General features: G+C 40.0%; 2 protein-coding genes across 2 annotated transcripts; both read right to left on the bottom strand.

Moving 5' to 3' along the window:
- Positions 1–8,019: 8,019 nt before the first annotated feature.
- Positions 8,020–10,667, bottom strand: LOC140835839 (uncharacterized). The gene is made up of 7 exons (XM_073201248.1): positions 10,520–10,667; positions 9,938–9,993; positions 9,658–9,759; positions 9,367–9,468; positions 9,203–9,325; positions 8,559–8,817; positions 8,020–8,471 (listed from the first exon to the last, which is right to left on the bottom strand). Exons 1-7 carry the CDS (start codon positions 10,665–10,667, stop codon positions 8,020–8,022), a joined length of 1,242 nt encoding a protein of 413 aa, XP_073057349.1.
- Positions 10,668–10,695: 28 nt separating this feature from the next.
- Positions 10,696–11,603, bottom strand: LOC140835840 (uncharacterized). Its single transcript, XM_073201249.1, has 2 exons — positions 11,112–11,603; positions 10,696–11,070 (listed from the first exon to the last, which is right to left on the bottom strand). Exons 1-2 carry the CDS (start codon positions 11,601–11,603, stop codon positions 10,696–10,698), a joined length of 867 nt encoding a protein of 288 aa, XP_073057350.1.
- Positions 11,604–23,505: the final 11,902 nt, after the last annotated feature.

Raw genomic sequence — 23,505 nt, forward strand, 5'->3', positions numbered from 1 at the left:
CGAAAAACAGCTCGGCGATGCGAGGGACGTTGACGGAGAGGACCTTGCTGAATTTTTCCTTCAATATTCGCATGAGTTTCCTTCCAAAATCTCGTGTGTGCATGTTTATTTGTTAATTAAAACTCCTATTATAAGCTTAGGCCCATTAACCTAGTATAATAGGCCCATTAAACCCATTAGTAAATATATAAATATTTTGTTTAGGAAAATTTGTGAAAATATTAGCCGAGTTCTCGAAAAGTTCATATTTTCTTTGAAAATCGAATATCGTTTAAAAATAGGACTCGACGAATAAAAACACTTCATTTTCGAAAATTCTATTTAAAATACACCACAAATTAAACAATTAAAAATATTTTCCATTATATGGTCTCCGGTCTCCATTCTTCGATCGCGTCTCGAATAACCTTTTAAAATACAGTTTTATGCATTCATGTAGAAACGTACCTTTTAAATATGTAAACATTCACCCCATATTTAATTCATGAAATTAAAACAATTTAATTAAAATACATCAGAAATTTGATAACTTGCATGCATGTGGTTCACGTGGACTTTCAAATTTTCGGGACATTGCAGAATCAAAAGGCGGTCCCCAAGGCTGCATGCAAACTCTTCCAGAACGATGAAGTGAATCGTGTATCTCTGTCCGACGCTATGGAAACTGGAATTCCATGCAGTCTGATTATCTCTCGAATATATAGCTCTGCATACTGCATCATGGATAAAGTCGTCCTTACTGGTAAAAATGTGTTGACTTAGTAAGACGATCCACTATTACCCAAATGACATTGAATCTTTTCACTGGCTTTGGCAAACTTACCACGAAGTCCATCGTGATGTTCTCCCATTTCCATTCTGGGATGGGAAGTGGTCGGAACACTCCTGCTAGTCTTTGATGCTATGCCTTCACTTGTTGACTCGTCAAGCATTTGGATACGAAGTGCGTAATATCTCGTTTCATACCTGGTCACCAATATAAAATTTGCAAGTCCTTGTACATTTTTGTACTTTTTGGGTGTATATAATAAGGAATATTATGGGCCTCTGTCATAATATCAATTATAAGTGAATCTCCACTAGGAACCCATAGTCATCCTCTATACTTGACAATGACGTCTTCGATTGAGTATAACATCTTGCCCTTTGACTCATCTCACTATCTCTTTTTCTGCAGTTGTTCATCATTAATCTCTTCGGCTCGTAAGGTATCTCGCAAAGTAGACTGTACTGTTAAAGTAGTGAGATTATGAGCCTTGACCCTAGCATAAACTTCAAGATCTAACATCTGAATTTCCGTCTGTAGAGGTTTCTGTACTGATAATTGAGCAAATATTGTCCCTTTTCTGCTCAAAGCGTCCGAAACTACAATAGCTTTCCCCGGATGATAGCTATGTCGCAGTCATAGTCCTTTACAAGTTCTAGCCATCTTCGTTGTCTCATGTTCAGCTCCTTTTGGGTGAAGAAATATTTAAGACTTTTGTGATCCGTATATATCTTGCAATTTTCACCATATAGGTAATGTTTCTAAATTTTAAGCACAAAAACAACTGCTCCAAGTTCAAGGTCATGAGTAGGATAATTCTTCTCTTGGAATTTGAACTATCTAGACGCATATACGATTACCCGATCATGTTGCATGAGAACTGCACCCAATCCTAGCTTCGAAGCGTCGATATACATCACATACTCCCCTTGTTCTGTCGACATAGCTAGAACTGGCGCAGTAGTGACTGCTTGCTTCAACTGATCAAAACTTCCTTCATGAACTTGCGATAGTAGCCTGCTAAGCCCAAGAAACTGGGGATTTTCGTTACACTTTTAGGCACCTGCCACTCTTTAACTACCTCGACCTTAGATGGGTCGATTTCTATTCCTTCTCTTGAAATGATGTGGCCTAAGAATGCCGCCTTCTCTAGCCAAAACTCGTACTTGCTGCATATAATTTTTGATCTTGCAATAATTGCAAAGTCGTCTTCAAGTGCTGATCATGCTCCTCTCGACACTTGGAATAGATCAAAATATCATCAACGAAGACAATGATAAACTGATTGAGGTAGGACTGAAACACGCGATTCATGAGATCCATGAATATCGCGGGGCATTAGTCAGTCCAAAAGGAATCACCAAAAATTCATAATGCCCATAACGTGTTTTGAAAGCCGTCTAATGAACATCTATCTCCTTTAGTCTCAATTGACAAGATCTCGATCGCAGATCTATCTTTGAAAATACTGAAGCTCCTTGCAGATGATCAAACAAATCCACGATTCGAGGTCATGGTGTTGCATGTTTTCTTGATTGCTCGCAAGCGCACGACGTCAAATTATAGTAAAATTTATTTTTGAGTACAAGTGTCCATCCCACGAGGATTGTGTATATAAATGTATATCAATGCTTGTAATTAAAATAGTCTCGATTTTATTTAGAAAAATCAAAAGAGGTTTGGTTTGTTTAAACAAACAATTTAATTGCAAATAAATAATTAAACTAAACACCAAATGGAGAAATATCACCGATAGAAAATATCTAGAGGAATGATTTCACTAATTTTCCACGATAATTATTCCCGATTGAGTTTATATTCATGAATTCCAATTATTAAATGTCCAAGAACACTTAATTATTTTATTATCTCTTTCCCAAGTGACGTATAAATTGCATCAATCAAACTTCGATTCAAACATTCCTAATAAAAATCTATGTTTCATTGATAAATGCAAACGATATTCTCATGAAGCCTCGCTAAAGTTATACGCTTTTCGAACGATATAAATATTCAACGATGTGTCTCTAATGATCTATAATCCTAATCCCTCTCACGAGTTGTAGAATTAATCAAACAACACACAATATATGGCCAGTAAATTGCAGTTAATAAAAACAAGAGACACAATTAAACCAAACGAAATTCAATCATATAAACAACCGCATCAAATCATCGTATCGCCAAAGCTATATCATCCTCTAGAATGGAAAATTAGTTCATAACGAAATTTAAGCAAAAACAAGATATGTTCAAAGTTTTAGACATCGCAACACAATAAAACTTAGAAGTGAAAGAATAGACGACAAATTTGAAGTGTCGTCTCTGTCCCCAGATCCGTCGTTCTTCGTATTTGTGATCGATTTTCGCACTCCGGATCTTCGTCTTTTGTTCACTCCTGCTCTCTCGTGCTTTCTTCTCCAAAAACGCCATCCTCTCTTCTGAACCCTTCTTCTTCTTTTTTTATTTCCTCGTCTGGGCCATAAGTTGAAAGCCCAATTGCTTGTTTCACATCCATTAGCGCCGCGGCACTGAGTAAGTTGCGCATAGGCACCCGTTCTTCGCAGGTGTAGGCACCGCGGCGCTCGTTCCTTAGTGCCTATGTGCTTGTTCCTCGGCAAAAAGGCGCCACGGCGCTCGTTCCTTAGCGCCTAGCTAGGAGCTTGTTTCTCGGTAATAAAGCGCGGCACTCGTTGGGCAACACCTAGGCGCTTGTCTCTCGAACAAATGAGCGCTGCGGAGCTACCTTGTGGCGCTGCGGCTCTCGTCTATCGTATTTTCACACTCAAAAGCACCTCTATTTGCTATAAACCGTCCAATAATCGTTTATCCCCTGAACGACACAAAAGCAACAAAAACCAAGCGTAATTCTGTTCAAAACCAACATAGAACAAATGGATTAACATATAAATTAAGCGTAATTCTTGCACCTATCAAACCTCCCAAACTTGAACTTTTGCTAGTATCAAGCAAAATAAAAGTAAAAATAGGAATTCAATCAACAAGTAATGATACGACTAAAATTCATGGATATTCGACCATTTATCTTGGCCTCTGACTAATCCATTTTCATGTAATTAATAATCACTCAAGAGTCATGTGCGTGTGTGATATGTTAATGTTCATTTACCCAATCAAATGCTCAATAAATTCACAACACTCGTTCGCCTTATGAACTCAAGAGATCATCAGGTCAGTTCAACTCACACTTCATTTAAAATACAAATTCACTTACACAGATCATATAGGACTTTATGGGTGATTATTTGGCTCATAAGATTTTCAACAAAAGTATACCAAAATGGATGTCACACAATGAAATGCTTACATGCAAACAATTTAAGTTCATACTTGCTAACCATGCTTCTCATGTATCCATAGGGTTGACTTGAAAAACGTTTCTCCACTAGTATATTGGATAAATGTGACAAGGTTAATAGGTCTTGTATGATTATAACGTTAGGCTATAGTTCATGGCTACAATAAAAGTTATGGAAATAAAAATTTGAGAGAAATATTTGAATTTTCATCATTTTCACTTTCCTTTCATTTACCACCCCTTATTGTTTTCTTCACAATCATATTCTCAATTTCCCATATTTTTTTTCACCACTTTTTTGATTCATTCCTTCGATTGCTTTATTTTGTTTTGTTTTTTTTTTTCCCCTCTTTTTGGCTCTTTTTAACTCCTTCATGCACATTTAATTTTTATTTTTTTTTTCGATGAGTATTTGAATCATTACAACACCAATGAACTTATTTCTCTCAAATTTAGGTAGGACAATAAGTGTATAAGCTTCATTAGGTAATTGTTGTGGGATGTAGAATAGATACAAGTGGGGGCTAAACATATGTCAATGAAACATACCACTTGATTTTTAGTAGGCTCAAAATGGGACACTATGGATATTTATGTTCATTTGGTAGGCTCAAAGACTTGAACAATTCCAAGGATTGCCTAAATCATTTCTATGTCACATATTATCCGTATTCCGCCTCGAAAAGTGTTCAAGCAGGTTCTATATTTCCGTCAATCCATTATTCATCTCATACAAACCAATCACATGCATTGTTCAATCAAAATGATATACGAGATAGGTGCACCAAGAAAAGTCAAGCATCTCAATCAACTCGAGGTTCAATGTGCTAACAATGGACAATAAACAATGAAAACATGCCCAAAGATATTGAGAAAAATTGCCTAGATCATCTTTATGTTTGCAAAAATGTCAGTTAATGTCATGTGAGAATTACTAAAAATCAGATCTCCATTGTCCAATTAGTATCACAGGTCTGTAAATTATATCTAAGCATCGACAGTGTCAACAAACATGACAATGCAAAAAATTGTGACTCTAGTGTTATTATAAACACATGTTTTCAGAACCATAACTTCATTCTCATCATCGGCCACACAATGATTTGTCCATGACTCTAACATGCAATAAATTATTATTATTATTATTATTATTATTATTCTTCTTCTTCTTCTTCTTCTTCTTCTTGTGCAGTGAATAACTAAGCATGAAATTCCAAAAATAAAAAAGAATTACCAACTGAACTAAAAAGCAAATGAAACTCAAAAGTAACGCAGAATACCCCCCAAAACTCAAGTACATGCATTGTCCCCAATGTACAATAATAAAGAAAGAAAAACAGGGGGTTACGTACCTCATACAGCGAGCATCAAGACTTGTTGTCCTCGCCTGACAACTCAACCTCCTCGTCATCATCATACTCAATATCATCCTCAATAGGTCTGTGTCCAAAATGCTAGCGGTGGTGAGAATGGCTCATCAGATGAACTAGTAGTAGGGAAATGCTGTGCAAGCACTCGATTAAAATCGTGCACGTACTCCTGGTGCTCTTGTGTCATCCTCAATAGTCTATTCATCTGGCGCTCTAATTTATCGAGATGATGGCGGTCGGTCTGTGCACTACCGGGCTCGACCTATCGTGTGTGTGATGGCTGTGGAACGGGCTGTGACTGTGCTTCACTCCCTGTTGCCTCTCCACTCTCAATTTGTCTCTGTCTCTGTCTCCTATCCCCCGGGAGCTTTGCAACCAGTAAGATGTCACCTTTTGTATAAAATATCGGCTCGCTATCATCCCATGTAACCCCCGGTACATGACAGAGTTCAGTGAACGTCGACGAATGGGGCATGCTAATAGTGGAGGTGCCCCGAGCGGCTTGCAAAATCGAAGTCATAATCACCCGGCCTGCGTCGACTGTCCTGTCGATGATGATACAAAAAACCAAGACTGCCTTCGTTTTAGTCACATCAGACACATGCCCAGATGGCATCAACCGTGAGGCTACACAGTGATACCAGTTGTACGCCTCCCTCTACATGGATGTCATAGGGAATGTGACCGGGGCTCGTTTATTGTTGAGCTTCCAAACTGTGCCCGGCTCACAAAGTGTGGTTATGATTGTCTCATAAGGGTAAGCCTCTCGCATGGACATCGTGTACTCATCTGTGTCGTAATCAGGCATCGAGTACAAAGAATTGATTGTTTTGCTATCGAAGGCAACCATCCGACCTCGAATCTTCACTTTATAACCCTCATGTTTAACCTTTAGATTGGCATAAAATTCCTACACAAGCGAAATCACAGCGTCTGCCAGCGTTTTCACAAACTCTTCCCAATTTAAATGCTTAGCAAGAAGCAATGTCTCACAACCCGAGATGCTCTGATCCATCCCTCTTTCCCGCTGCATGCTTTTTTCTTGTAATTTAGAGTAATTTTTAGCAGCAACGGCATCCCAGAAACATCGTCTATCAAAACTGGCAGTAGATGACTCGCCATCCCCAGACTAAATCTTCTTGCTCTTCTTATTCGGAGGAATATTTCAATTCAATAAAAACCTTGCTCAAAAACAATTTTCCACCCAAAACTCAAATAATATTCGACAATATAGCTCCCACAATATTAACTCATTCAATCAATTAACGGTCCCCTCTAACATGCAATATTCCCAATCCAAAAACACTTGAGAACGAATTCACTTAGAACATTTATTGAACACCTTGTGTACACAAACTCTAGCACCCTATTCCTTAAAATTTTAACATGATATTGAAAATTTACAATACCAAGAATGATTATCTTGTGATAGAGTACCCAAAATATGCTTGTAATTCGTCCAGTGTTGGCTCGTTGAAGAACTCTACTTGAAAAATTTGAGCCAAAAGTGTGTCCAGGAGTGAGAAATTTTCGTGGATTTGGTTTGAGGATGATATGTGTGGTGTATTGTGGTGTTTTGAAGGAGATATTGTGGAGGATTTATGGTGAGGGGCGAATTCTCGGTGGTGGAGGAGGGTGAGTGCTGTGGCGCTGCTGTTGGGTTTCTGAAAGTGAAGTTTCAGCTGCCCTTTTTTTTTTATAGAACGAACTAGCATCGCATCACTGAGTAAGTAGCGCCACGGCGTTGCTTCTTCAGCAAGATAGCTCCTCGGCGCTAAGTGTGCAGCGCCTAGGCGCTTGATTCTTGCATTTGAGCGCCGCAGTGCTGAATATGAGCCCCTAGGCGCTTTCTTCTCGGGTGGATAGGCACTGCAGAGCTTTAATGTAGTGCCTAGGCGCTTAATTTGCGCAAATTTGGCACTGCAGCTCTTCATGCACAACGCCTAGGGGCTTTTTGACCCATTGTCTGCAAAATAAAACACATATCAATATCAAATCTTCACATGCATAATTGAATAAAATTAGAGAACAAAAAGCAATTATGCTACATAAAATGAATAAAATAACAAAAGCAATAAAAGATATTTGTTGGGTTGCATCTCAACAAGCGCTTGGTTTAACGTCGTCAGCCTGACTGCCACCATTCTGCTCAGTTCAGTTCACTCAAACTAACAATGTCGATACTCCTTACTTCGGTCCCATAGTAAGGCTTAATCCGTTGTCCATTTACTCTAAAAATTCTTCTGTCATTGCACTTCAGCTCAATGGCTCCATGTGCTTGGACTGATTCTATTGTAAAAGGCCCCGAACATCTTGATTTTAGCTTACTAGGAAATAGTTTGAGGCGTGAATTGAATAACAGTACTTGTTGTCCGGGCTCGAAATTCCTGTGCAAGTTATGGTTGTCGTGGCATTTCTTGGTCTTCTCCTTGTAGATCTTTGCGTTCTCATTAGTCTCATTTCTGAATTCCTCCATCTCATTTAATTTCAATAGGAATCTATCTGATATACATATCAATATCAAAGTACAAAACATGTACCACATGTTTCTATCTCAACTAGGTTCAACGCTGCTCACGAGATACTTCCATGTCAAAGTTGAGCTTTTTCACGGTACACAAATTTATGTGATCCAATTCCATTGGTAAGTGATAGGCCTTACCAAAGACCAACCTATAGGGTGACATCCCAATAGGTGACTTGTATGCAGTTCTGTATGCCCATAAGGCATCATCCAGCTTCAGTGCCCGATCCTTCCGATTTGTCTTCACAGTTTTCTCCAATATCTGCTTAATCTCCCAGTTGGATACTTCGGCTTGTCCATTTGCTTGTGGGTGGTATGTCAGGGTCACCTTATGCATCACATCATATTTAGTCAAAAGGGAGTTAAAAATTTTATTACAAAAATGTGTACCTTCATCACTAATTATGGCTCTTGGTGTCCCAAATCTTGTGAAGATGTTCCCGTGAACAAGCTTAGCAATCACTCGAGCATCATTAGTATTGGTGGCAATTGCTTCCACCCATTTTGACACATATTCCACATCAAACAAAATATAAGTTTAACCAAAAGAATATAGGAATGGTCCCATTAAGTCAATACCCCAAACATCAAAAAGTTCGACTTCCAAAATGTTGGTCAATAAAAACTCATGGTGTCTAGAAATATTGCCAACCCTTTGGCATCTATCACATGACTTGGCTAAGGTATAACTATCTTTGAAAAAATTATGCCAATAAAAACCAGACTGTAATACATTTGCTGTTGTTCTTGATGCTCCAAAGTGACCACCATATGGTGAAGAGTGGCATTGTTCAAGAATAACTTTCGCTTCTTCCTCCGCTACGCATCTTCTAATCATCTGATCAACACATCTCTTGAAGAAGTATGGATCATCCCATAAGTAAAACCTTGCATCGTGAAAGAATTTCTTCTTTGATGATAAGTCAAATATGGAGGGAGAGTACCACAAGACAAGAAATTAGCTATATCAGCAAACCAAGGGAGTATAGACTTTACCTCAAATAGCTGTTCATCTGGAAATTCTTCTTTTATGATTCCTTCATCTTTTTATCTTCAAGTTCGAGCTGTGACAAATGGTCGGCCACTTGACTTTCACACCTCTTTCTATCCTTCACTTCAAAATCAAACTCTTGAAACAATAAAATCCATCTTATCAAGCATGTTTTTGCATCTTTCTTGGCAAATAGGTATCGACTAGCTGCATGGTCAGTGAAAATAATTACCTTTGTGCCAATCAAATAGGGTCTAAACTTGTCAAATGTAAACACTACTGCAATCATCTCCTTTTCAGTAGTTCTATAATTTTGCTGTGCAACATCCATGGTTTGACTTGCATAGAGATTAATCTAAAAAATTTATCACGCCTTTGGCCCAACACCACACATACTGCATAATCACTAGAATCGCACATCAACTCGAAGGGATCTTTCCAATCTGGCACTATAATGATTGGTGCTGTCACCAATGCCTTCTTGATTTTCTCAAATACCTGCAGACAATCATCATCAAAAATAAAAGTGGATTCTTTTTCAAGCAAATTACACAAATGTTTAGTAATCTTAGAAAAATCTTTGATAAATCTACGATAAAACCCGACGTGTCCTAAGAAACTCATTATCCCTTTGATATTATTTGGTGGTGGAAGATTTTCAATTGCAACCACTTTGGCTCTGTCTACCTCTAATCCCTTAGAAGAAACTTTATGTCCAAGAACAATACCCTCTTGGACCATAAAATAACACTTCTCCCAATTAAGAATTAAGTTCTTTTCTTGATATCCCTGCAAAACGAGGGAAATGTTATGTAAACAATGATCAAATGAAGAGCCAAATACCGAGAAATCATCCATGAAGACTTCCATGATGTCTTCCACCATGTCTGCAAATATGGCCATCATACACCTCTGAAAAGTAGCAGGTGCATTGCATAGCCCAAAAGGCATCCTCCTGTAAGCAAACGTTCCATAGGGGCACGTGAATGTTGTCTTCTCTTGATCCTCCGCTGCTATAGCAATCTGGTTATAACATGAATAACCATCTAAAAAGCAGTAGTGACAATAACCAGCAAGTCTATCAAGCATTTGATCAATAAAAGGCAATGAAAAACGATCTTTACGTGTGGCATTGTTCAACTTCCTATAATCAATACATACTCGCCATTCATTCACGGTACGAGTAGATATTAGTTCATCATTTTCATTCTTTACCACAATCATTCCAACATTTTAGGCACTACTTGCACATGAGACACCCAACTACTGTCATAAATAACATATATAACTCCAGCATTTAACAATTTTAACACTTCATTTTTCACTACCTCGTTCATGGATGGATTTATCCTCCTCTGATGATCCACATAAGGAGCGTATGACTACTCCATTAAAATCCTATGAATGCATATGGTGGGACTAATCCCATTGATATCAGAAATCGACCATCCAAATGCAGATTTAAATTTCCTGAACACTCTCAACAATTTCTCTTTTTCATCTAAAGTAAGAGAGGAAGAGATAATTACAAGATATATCGACTTCTCACCCAAGAAAGCATAGCAAAGATGGCTTGGCAATTCCTTCAAAACAGGGGATGAAGTTATTATCTCTGGACACTTTTCTTCTTCCAACTTCTCCTGAGTGGCTTCCTTAACCTTCGGCAACTCTTCAAGAGCTAAAAATTGCTCTCTCATCTCTTCCGACAGTAATAGAAAGGCATCTTTATAATGGATCTTCTACTCTATGACCTATACCAATCTCATCAAAACAAGAGTCAATTATATCAATGCTTTTACTAGTAGTCACCTCGTCATTACCTTTAATAGCCTTATTGATGTCAAATATCACAGCTTCCCCAAAAACTCTCAAGGTGAGTTCTCCTTTGTGTACATCTATCAATGCTTTTCCAATGGCTAAGAAGGGTCGCCCAAAAATCAATGGAGCATCTTGACCTTCCTCCATATCAAGTATTAGAAAACCGGCAGAGAAGATAAACTTGTCAACCTTTACCAAAACATCTTCAACAATTTCACGAGGATATGTGAGTGACCTATCTGTAAGTTGCAAAGTTATAGTGGTTGGTTTTACCTCCCCAAGCTTCAAGTCCCGATAAGTAAAAAATGACATAAGATTAATACTCTCTCCAAGATCACATAAAGCTTATTAACATGAGTACCACCAATAATGCAAGGAACAGTAAAACTCCCTAGTTCTTTTAGTTTTTGTGGTAGCTTCATTTGGAGAATGGCGCTACACTCTTCGGTCAACTTCATTGTCTCGAACTCCAGCAACTTACTCTTCTTTGACATCATATCTTTGATGAACTTTGCACAGTTTGACATTTGCTCCAAAGTATCAGCAAATGGAATGTTGATGTAAATCTTCTCGAAAATCTCCAAAAATTTTGCAAATTGATAATCAATAATCTTCTTCCTAAATCTCTGTGTGTATGGAAGAGTCAGTTTTAGTATAGGAATCCGTTCAACTTCAGTTTCAATCCGAGACTCCTCAACCTTATTCTCCTTTCCATTTTCACATTCATCCTCTTCAACTTTCTTCTCGTTTTTCTCATTCTCTTTGGATTTTTCAGCCTCAAGTTCTCTTCCACTTCTCAAGTTACAACTTTGCATTGCTCCTTTGGATTCACTTCAGTATTACTTGGAAATTGACTTCTATTTTGATCTCCCAATGTATTAGCCAACTGTACAATCTGTGTCTCCAATTATTTTATTGTGGCACCTATATTTCTCATGTGAGTTTCCATGCCATCAAGAAGAGATTTAGTACCCGCCATCCTTTTTCCAAATTCAACAACAAACGTTCCCACTAAATCTTCAAACGAAGGCTTTCTTTCCCCCTTTGATGTATTGAACCTCGGTGGAGGATTCAACACATTTTTATTATTCAAATATGGAAAATTCTCATGATTTCTCAAACCAGGATGATAAGTGTTAGGGGGAGGGTTACCTCGATATCCTCCGTAGCCACCAAAATTCCTATTGTTGATATAGTGAGCCTCATTAGGAATATGTGGTTCTGCAATAACAACCGATGCATTTTCAACCTCTGTTGTGCTAGCCTTATTCGTAGCTGTAATTTGAGTTGTTAAAGCCGAAACTTGTGCGGTGAGAGATGTAATAGGATCTATGGTGTAAATTCTAGCTGTTTTATTTATTCCCGACCTCTCAGACGGCCACTGATAACTGTTAATGGTCATCTATTCAAGCAAATCATATCTTGATCAGGTGATTTGGAAAAATCGTGCCACTAGCTGCTGCATCCACAGTGTCCATGTGTCCATTCAAACCATTGTAAAACAATTCAATCTGTACCCAATCTTCAAAACCATGGTTTGGAAACCTCCGCAACAACTCCTTATACCGTTCTCATGCCTCATATAATTGCTCAAATTCAGTCTGCCTAAAAGTACTTATCTCAGTCTTCAACTATGCAGACTTCGCAGGTGGAAAATATTTTGCAAGGAACTTGGTTGCTAACTCCTGCCATGTAGTGATACTCCCCAAAGGAAGCGATTGGAGCCATCCTCTTGCTTGGCCCCTCGAGAAATGCCAGAGTAATGAGGGTTGATCACTGATCGGAAGTGATCTCTGATAGGTATAGCCTCTAACAGGTTTTGTCTATCATTCTCTCTGTGTTCAGTCATTTCTTGGATCTCTTCTTACTTTTCTTAATCTTCATGCAGTTCTTTTGATCTCCGGATAAAAAATAAACAAGTCAGAGCTTTGCGATCTTAACATGCACTATCAAGCAGAAAAATGAAAAACTCAATAAATATAAAAATAAAATAAAAGCTCTAAATTAAAATCTAGACTAATTGGCAACAATACTGATATAAATTCAAATTTTGACACTCCCCGACAATGGCGCCAAAAACTTTTTGTGTGTTTTCTTGATTGGTCGCAAGCGCACGACGTCAAATTATAATAAAATATATTTTTGAGTACAAGTGTCGATCCCACGAAGAGTGTGTATATAAACGTATATCAATGCTTGTAATTAAAATAGTCTCGACTTTATTTAGAAAAATCAAAAAAGGTTTGGTTTGTTTAAAAAACAACTTAATTGCAAATAAATAAATAAACAAAACACCGAATGGAGAAATAGCGCCGAGAGAAAATATCTGGAGGAATGATTTCAGTAAGTTTCCAAGATAATTATTGCCGATTGAATTTATATTCATGAATTTCAATTATTTAATGGCCAAGAACACTTAATTATTTTATTCTTCATTTCTCAAGTGACGAATAAATTGCATCAATCAAGCTTCGATTCAAACATTCCTAATAAATATCTAGGTTTCATTGATAAATACAAACAATGTTCTCATTAAGTCTCGCTAAAGTTATACGTCTTCCAAACGATATAAATATTCAACGATGTGTCTTTAAAGATCTATAATCCTAATCCCTCTCCCAAGTTGTAGAATTAATCAAACAACACACAATTTACGACCAGTAAATTGCAGTGAATAAAAAAAAGAGACATAAAAAACCAAACGTAATTCAATCATATAAACAACCGCGTCAAATCATCGTATCGACAAAGCTACATCATCCTCTCGAATGGAAAATTAGTTCATAACAAAATCTAAGCAAAAAAAAAGATATGTTCAAAGTTTTAGAAATCACAACAAAATAAAATATAGAAGAGAAAAAATAGATGGCAAATCGTCGTCTCCGTCCCCAGATCTGTCGTTCTTTGTATTTCTGATCAATCTTCGCACTCCGGATTCGTCTCATGTTCGCTCCTGCTCTCCCGTGCTTTCTTCTCCAAAAACGGTGTCCTCTTTTCTGAACCCTCTTTTTTTTTATTTCCTCGTCTGGGCCATAAGTTGAAAGCCCAATTGCTTGTTTCGCCGCCATTAGCGCCGCGGCACTGAGTAAGTGGTGCCTAGGTGCTCGTTCTTCATAGGTGTAGGCGCTGCGACGCTCATTCCTTAGCGCCTAGGTGCTCGTTCCTCAGCAGTAAGGCTCCACGGCGCTCATTGGGAAGCACCTAGGCGCTTGTCTCGTCTATCACATTTTCACACTTAAAATCACATTTGTTTGCTCTAAACCATCCAGTGTCGTTTATCTCCCGCACGACACAAAAGCAACAAAAACCAAGCGTAATTCTGTTCGAAACCAACATAGATAAAATGGATTAACATATAAATTAAGTGCAATTTTTGCACTTATCAAATGGATACTTGTTCTTCACTGTCATCCCATTCAGTTTTCTGTAATCGATGCAGAGTCTCGTACTCCCATCTTTTTTCTTCACAAATAACACTGACGCGCCTCATGGAGAGAAACTAGGCCGAATAAATCCCTTTTCTAGCATATCTCGAATTTGATCTTTTAACTCTTTCATTGCATCACGTGCTAGATGATGCTTTGGAGAACGCCACAGTAGTGGCATCAACTCAATAGCAAACTCCACCTCTCTCTATGGTGGAATGCTAGAAACATCGTCAGGGAACACATCCGGAAAGTCCTTGACAACTACCACATCTTATACCGATTGACTGCCAGCGTCAGGCACATATATAACACTGGAAAGAAAACCTTGGAAGCCATTCCAAATAAGCTTCCTTGCACCCATGCAAGAAACGATGCGCGACATTTGTCGATTCTGTGCAGCCTTGGATATGAACGATTTCTCGTTGGACGGTCTTATAGATACTGAACTCTACCGTAAATCGATAGTAGCTCCTTTTAGTGTGAGCCAATACATGCCCACAATAATGTCAAATTCGGGCATTGGCAACACAATAAGGTCAGCTCGAACGACGTTGTTCTGTAGTTTGAGCTCCGCATCCTTAACCATGCTTGTAGAGATCATATGGTTGCCTGAAGGAACTGTGACTCTGAATCTCGATTCCACGTCCTTCGGTAAGATTTCCAATCGTTTCACAAATGATTCAGATATGAAAGAATGTGTAGCTCTATTATTTAACAAATCATAGAGAGCTACACTCGCTAACAATATTCTGCATGTGATGATAGTCGCATTATACTCAAAATCTATAAATTCAAAAATATTATCATCTAGGCCATTTATAGTTGCCTGTATTGGCAAGTTGATACCTATTGTCTCGAATATATTGCAAAATGACCCTTTTTATATTTCAAAAATTGCCAAATGGCCCTCAAACGTTTTGAATTAATGCAATAATATCCCCAATTATTCAAATTCTGCCCATTCTACCCTCAATAATTCCGAAAATTAATAATTAGTTCCTTAAATTTCTAAATTACATAATTCAGTCCTTAAATTCTCAATCCTCCTCGATTTAGTCCTAGCATTCATGCTTCTTAGTTCGAGGAATAAGGCGATATAAAATGCGTATATAGCCGGAATTCCTGTAATAAGCATAGTGTCGGGCTCTACTTGCTCAGCATGCATTACTTAAGCCCTTCCAGTCATAGACTTCTTCTGTCTCGGGCAATCAATAGCCTTACGCCCATGTAACGAACCGTACTTTTCATACTTAACATTTACGGAAAAATTAAAAATTTTCTTAAATAAAAACATCCACACGGTCGTCACTCATCATTCATAAAATATCTTTAAAATCAACCATCACAATTAAAATTTGCTAAAAGAGAAGCTGTTTCGAAAAGTCTCACAACCCAATCATAAAATCAGAGTATCAATGTATTTTCTTAAAAACTTAAAATAGCGTATGCGGTCCTCGGGTCTAGCCTCCCGCTCAGTCCAAGCCTGCCCCTTGGTCGCCACCTCCCGTCTCCTCATCCACATAGTCACCTGCATCGATCAAGTCTAGTGAGTCTAAAGACTCAACACGTATAAACTGGGATAACAAGTACTACGTAATAAAAATCGCATACATCTTAAAAATAGAACGTACATAACTTGAAACTTGAGCTTGCATAATAAACTTGAACTTGCATACATATATAGACGTGCCATAACGTGAAACTTTCATATTCATAACTGCATACTTGAGCATACTAAAACATACATGACTTCATCATTTTTTGTAGAGGATGTTTCAAAGCAAGTGACCCATACATAATAAACGCCTGATCAGACACACCATAGTACTGGGCTGACATGGACGTATCCACTGCCGCATACATGAGATCTCCGTTCATAATTTAATGGGCTGGTTGGTCTCCGTTCATAATTTAACGCTTTCCAACCACAATCTAACCCGTTCATAATTTAACGGGGCGGAGAGGTCCTCGGACACGTTCACCGACTTCCAAACCCATTCATAATTTGGTCACAAGACAATTAGCATACCTCAAAAACTTAAAATATTTTCTTTGCACGTCATACATACTTACTTGGCGTTGAAGGGTTCGTTGGACTTCGACTGGGGCCGTTGCTGCACATACTAACATGAAATTGCATACTTAACTTGCATAACTTAACGTATAAATCATACTTACTCTCGAGTTCAATCATTACTTAGGACATTCTAAAATTTCCCATGACGCGACCTTGATAATCCTTGCACTAAACCATGACGTCTAACCTCAAAGCATACTAAATTATTTTTCCCAAAAAAAGAAGGACACGGACCCCGTACCTACATCCGTGTAGGGGTCCGTGTAGGCTCTGGAAATAGACACCGAAGGAAAGCAAAGGTACGGACCCCGTGTCAGGGTCCGGGTGAGGGTCCGTGTAGGTACTGGAAATATACACTAAATGAAACCCAAAGGCACGGACCCCGTGACCTCATCCGTGTAGGGGTCCGTGTAGTTACTGGAGAAAGACGCCGAGAAGAAAACAAAGGCACGGACCCCGTGACTGGGTCTGTGTGCGGGTCCGTGTACCCACTGTAATCGCGAACTTACGAAAATTATGTACATGCTTCGCTCAACTTTCTAGACTCGGTTGCACGGACTATGAAACGACACCCCGAGACTCACCTTAGCATGCCATAACATCAACTAAATTCGTACAAACACCCAAAGCAATGAGTTCACCTTACAACACATACAATTCAAAGCATGGCAAATGACACCAATTCGTTTCCTACGACTCCTAACGCATTCGAGCGCCTATCGACACTATACGACGTATCAACTAACATCCCAACCTCATACTAATTATACCTAGACGCAGCAACGATCACCCGTCGATCCCCAACGAAGCCTGCAACACTGAAACTTCAAGAATACATCAATATCATAACTTTCTGAAAACGCAGTTTGAGCAGTCCCACGAAAAACATCATAACTCACTCAATTTTCATCCAAAAATCTCGAATTTTATATCAACTCGAAGGCATCGAAAAGTTCTACAATTTTGTAGTTGAAAGATTTCTCAAAATCACGACAGAAAAATCGCAATTTTCAACAAAATAGTGAGTTACGAGTTTTCAGATCTAAAAAGTATTTCAAACGCATTCAAACCATTTTCCGCTCAAACGACGAATGTCACACATGGATTTTCACGCATAAAAATACAAAACGCATACTATGACAAGATCGATGCAGAAAGAACAGAATATACGTGCCTTTTGATATTTAAAGATACCGCAACGACGACACCGAAGCGGAGATGGAGCGAGGCTTGATCCGGGACGAACGTGGCACCGTTTTCTTGCAATAAAATCCACCAAAAACTCGATGGAAAGATAAGGGGAAGGGGCGGCTGCTTTTCTCTTAGAACCCTAGGTTTCTTTCTTGTTAATTTCTGAAAATAAAAATGTGAATGTGTGTGTGTATGGTGCTTTCACGTTTCTAGTGTGTGTGTGCGTGTGTTTTGTGTTTAATTAGGAGATTAGGATTAGCTTAATTGACTAATTAAAAGGATATATAAAAAGAAAGGCTAACCCACACCAATTATCAATTAAATTGATACACTCCAATTTAAAATAACTCTTCAATTAACAAATTAAAGAGAGTACTAATCAAATGCTAACTTCACTAAAAATTTCTTTAATTATAATACAACACATAAAATACTAATTTTAAAAGTTTTAAACTCTAAAATTCCCACACAATTAATTTAGGTTTTAAAATGCTAAAACTTAATAAACCATTTAAAATGCCCCATCCTCAACCTTAAAATAAAATTACCACATTTTCAATTTTGCCAAAATCGTCACCGGGTCTTTTCCTCAATCCCGCCTCGAATAATCGCCTGAAACATGAAACTTGAAAAAGATATTTTAACGTGCATCCCATAAACATGAATAATTTAAAAAAATGCATTTTCATAAATTATGCATGGCTAAAACTCATTTAAAAAAATAATAATGATCTAATAATTAAATAAATGCATGGGTTATACGTGTACTGAATTTGGGCACTACAGTTCCTCCCCCACTTATAAAAATTTCGTCCTCGAAATTAAGTCTTACCGAACAACTCCGGGTAGCGGAGTCTCATATCTGTCTCTGACTCCCATGTGGCTTCCTCCACTGATTGGTTTAGCCACCGAACTTTGACTAGCTTAGTCACCTTGTTCCGAAGCCTACGCTCTTGCCTGTCTAGGATTTGAACTGGTTTCTCCTCATAAGACAGGTCTGGAGCAAGCTGTAACGGCTCATAACTCAGAATATGCGAAGGATTAGCCAGATATTTCCTCAGCATCGAGACATGGAACACATTGTGCACCCCGGCCAGATTCGGCGGAAGGGCAACACGATAGGCTAGTGTCCCAACTCTGTCTAAAATCTCGAACGGCCCAATGAACCTTGGACTCAGTTTGTCTCTCTTTCCAAATCTCATAACACCCTTCATAGGTGCTATCTTGATAAAAACGTGATCTCCTACGGAAAACTCAAGATCTCTTCTCCTTTTATCGGCATAGCTCTTTTGACGGCTTTGGGCAGTCTTCATTCTCTCACGAATCTTGACCACCACGTCTGCAGTCTGTTGAACTATCTCTGGACCAAGCTCTGTCCTCTCCCCAACTTCATCCCAATGAACTGGTGATCTGCACTTCCTCCCGTACAACGCCTCATAGGGAGCCATGCCAATAGATGCTTGGAAGCTGTTGTTGTATGTGAACTCCACTAGAGGTAGTCTAGACTCCAAGTTCCTTGAAAATCAATCATGCACGCTCTCAGCAAATCCTCTAAAATCTGAATCACTCGCTCAGACTGGCCATCTGTCTGCGGGTGAAAAGCTGTACTGAAAAGCAACTTTGTCCCCATGGCTGCATGTAAGCTCTTCCAGAAGGACGATGTGAATCTCGGGTCCCTGTCGGACACGATTGAAACTGGGAATCCATGCAGACGGACTATCTCCTTGATATAAAGCTCCGCATACTGCGTCATGGAGAAAGTCGTCTTCACTGGTAGAAAATGCGCTGACTTGGTGAGTCGGTCCACTATAACCCAAATGGAATTCGATCCTCTGACTGATCTCGGCAACCCAACCACAAAATCCATAGTAATGTTCTCCGACTTCCACTCGGGAATGGGGAGTGGCTTAACCAATCCTGCTGGCCTCTGATGTTCAGCTTTTACTTGCTGACAAGTGAGACATTCTGATACGAATCTACGGATGTCTTGCTTCATCCCTGGCCACCAATACAATAATTGTAGGTCTTTGTACATCTTGGTACCTCCTGGGTGAATGGAATACGGAGATGCGTGTGTCTCTGTCAAAATATCCTGTCTGATCGAACAAACACTAGGCACCCACATTCTACCTCTGTATCTCACAATGCCGTCTGAAACTGTGTACAACACACTGCCCTTGGCTTCGTCTTTTAGTCTCCATTTCTGTAACTGCTCATCTGAAGACTGACCTGCCCGGATGCGATCTAGCAAATCAGACTTGACTGTCAGATTAGACAGCCTAGGAGCCTTGCCATCACGATAAATCTCTAGACCAAACTTCTGAATCTCCGACTGTAGCGGTCTCTGAGCCGACAACTGAGCTACAACTGCCACTTTCCTGCTCAATGCGTCCGCGACAACATTAGCCTTTCCCGGATGGTAGCTAATTTCGCAATCGTAATCCTTCACATGTTCCAACCATCGTCTTTGTCTCATATTCAACTCCTTCTGCGTGAAGAAATATTTGAGACTCTTATGATCGGTGAAAATCTGACATTTCTCGCCGTATAGGTAGTGTCTCCAAATTTTCAGTGCGAATACAACGGCGGCTAACTCTAGGTCGTGAGTCGGATAGTTCTTCTCGTGCACTTTCAGTTGCCTGGAAGCATAGGCTATGACCCGACCCTGCTGCATCAATACTGCGCCTAACCCGAGCTTAGATGCATTGGTATATAACACAAAGTCTCCTTGCCCGGATGGCATGGCTAGAACTGGCGCTGAAATAAGAGCTTGCTTCAACGTATCGAAGCTCTTCTGGCATTCGTCGCTCCACACGAATTTAGCATTCTTCTTGGTGAGTGACGTGAGTGGCACCGCTATGGATGAAAATCCTCGAATGAACTTACGGTAGTATCCGGCCAAACCCAGAAAACTGCGGATTTCTGATGCGTTCTTAGGTTCAACCCAATCTCTAACCGCTGCTACCTTAGATGGATCCACTTCAATTCCACTGCTAGATACAATATGCCCCAAAAACGCTACCTTCTCCAACCAAAATTCACACTTACTGAACTTCGCATATAACTTGCGACTCTGCAAGGTCTGTAAAACTGTTCTCAAGTGCTGGCGGTGCTCCTCATGGCTCTTCGAGTATATAAGAATATCGTCAATGAATACTATGACGAATTGATCGAGGAATGGCTGAAATACTCGGTTCATGAGATCCATGAAAATTGCTGGAGCATTAGTCAATCCAAACGGCATCACTAAGAATTCGTAATGCCCATACCGGGTCCTGAAAGCTGTCTTGTGGACATCTGCATCCTTCACTTTCAGCTGATGGTACCCTGATCGACGATCTATCTTAGAGAACACTGTAGCTCCCTGCAATTGATCAAACAAGTCTTCGATTCTAGGCAACGGGTACTTATTCTTGATCGTTACCTTATTCAGCTCGCGGTAATCGATGCACAGTCTCATGCTTCCGTCTTTCTTTTTCACAAAAAGTACCGGTGCGCCCCACGGTGAGAAACTCGGGTGGATAAACTCCTTGTCTAAGAGCTCCTGAATCTGCTGCTTGAGTTCTAACATTTCCGCTGGAGCTAATCTGTACGGTGCCTTAGAGATTGGCACTGTGCCTGGCATGAGATCAATAGCAAACTCCACCTCTCTATCTGGTGGAAGACCTGAAACATCGTCTGGGAAGACGTCTGGGAATTCACTGACTACTGGCACTTCAGTTAGAGATGGAGTAGGCGCATCAGGTGCTGAAATAATACTAGCCAAGAAGGCCTGGTACCCCTTGGAAATCAGTCTCCTCGCCTGCATGCACGAAATCATGCGAGGGAAACTTCTCCATCTGGCTGGTTCAAAAAGAAACTGCTCCATGCCTGGCGGTCTAACCAAAACTGACCTCTTCTGAAAATCTATTAAGACTCTGTTCCTTGTCAGCCAGTCCATTCCCAGAATGATATCGAATTCTGGCATCGGCAATAGGATTAAATCTGCATACACTAAGTGGCCATGCAGTTCTAGATCGATGTCTCTGACCACACTGGTAGCTAACAGCTCTTCCCCGGATGGGACTGTCACTGAAAAGTTCACGTCTAGGCCAATGGACTTGAGGTCCAAATGGTTGGCAAAAGTCTCCGATATGAAGGAGTGAGTGGCTCCTGAGCCTATCAGTGCGGTTGTGGATAGTCTCTTAATAAAAATGCTTCCTGAGATGCGTTAGCACAACACAAACTAACTTATATCCCAAAAAATCTTACCAACACTCTCGAGCATAAAAGAACCCAATACTCAAGGTGCACAAAATATTACTAGCATACTAATAATTCCAAACAAAATCCACATGCACGGCAAAGTAATACTGAGCTTAGGTAGAAAAGTTTACCAGTCAGTAAGGTGGTGTCTGGATCCGCCTCCTGTGCATGCATGGCGAATACCCTGCCCTGGGTTGGCTGCTTCCACTGTGGGCACTCCTTAAGCATGTGATTCGTAGCTCCACATTTAAAACATTTTCCTGACTTATACAAGCACTGTCCTGGATGCTGGCGGTTGCACTTAGGACACATTGGGAAAATACCGGGCCTCTGTGGCGCCCCCTGCTGCTGAACGGGACCCTTGCCCTTCGGCGGTCCCTGAAAAAGTTTCTTTCCTGGCGGCCCCTGATACGGTTTCTTAAAGTGGGGTCGCTGATTCTGTTGCTGTTGGTGTGGCTGCGGTGGAGCCTGATAGAGCCTCTTGCCCTGCCTGTCCGCCTCAATATCCCGCTGGTCTTGCTCTGCAGCTAGAGCTCTAGAAACAGCAACTGCATAAGAAGTAGGGCCAGCTACCCTCACGTCACGGTGCAGGATCGGCCGCAAACCATTTAAGAAGTGCCTCAACTTCGCCTGGACATCATTAGCAATGAGGGGCACGAAGTGACATCCCCTCTCAAACTTCCTAACAAATTCTGCCACGCTACTGTCCCCCTGTCGCAGCGTCATAAACTCGTTGGTGAGTCTGGTTCGTACTTCCTCAGTGAAGTACTTGGAGTAGAAAACCTCCTTAAAACCATTCCAAGGCAGCACCTATAAATTGACTGCCACTGACGCACTCTCCCACCATAGCCTAGCGTCTCCAGTTAATAAGAAGGTGGCACAACGGACTCTGTCAGCATCCGTCAGCTCCATAAAGTTGAAAATTACTTCGATGGACTTGATCCAACCCTCGGCTATCATCTGGTCAGTGGTACCCGAAAACTCCTTCGGACTCATCCTCTGGAACCTCTCGTATACTGCCTCTGGTTGGGCCTCGCCCCTGCACCCATTGCTGCTGCCTGGTTCCCCGCAAACTGTGCGAAGAACTGCGTCATTCCAGCAAGCATATGAGCCTGCATATCTAGTGGTGGAGGTGGTAGAGGATTGTCCCTCTCCTCATCTCGATGTTCCCTGTCCTCTACTCGGTGCTCTCTGTTCTCATCCCTTGTTTCTCGGTCAACCAAACGTCTAGGAGGAATACTGTTCCAGTAATTCACCCAACACGTAAACCCAATATGCATGAACACATATCAATATTTTATGATGCACGTAAATCAACTTAAAACAGGCACATACTGAAATCATAACTTGATGCTTACTACATAACATAATGCAAAACTTTAAACTTACAGACTTGAGGTGTGACTTCGTGAGCTTCTTGCGACTGGCAGTAGGCGTGACCCTTTACAAGAACACCGCTCTGATACCAACTGTAAAGAACCGTACTTTTCATACTTAACATTTGCGGAAAAATTAAAAATTTTCTTAAATAAAAACATCCACACGGTCGTCACTCATCATTCATAAAATATCTTTAAAATCCACCATCACAATTAAAATTTGCTAAAAGAGAAGCTGTCTCGAAAAGTCTCGCAACCCAATCATAAAATCAGAGTATAAATGAATTTTCTTAAAAACTTAAAATAGCGTATGCGGTCCTCGGGTCTAGCCTCCCGCACAGTCCAAGCCTGCCCCTTGGTCGCCACCTCCCATCTCCTCATCAACATAGTCACCTGC

This window comes from Primulina eburnea, chromosome 7, assembly GCF_022965805.1.
Source record: "Primulina eburnea isolate SZY01 chromosome 7, ASM2296580v1, whole genome shotgun sequence".
In the NCBI taxonomy this organism is placed as follows: Eukaryota; Viridiplantae; Streptophyta; class Magnoliopsida; order Lamiales; family Gesneriaceae; genus Primulina; species Primulina eburnea.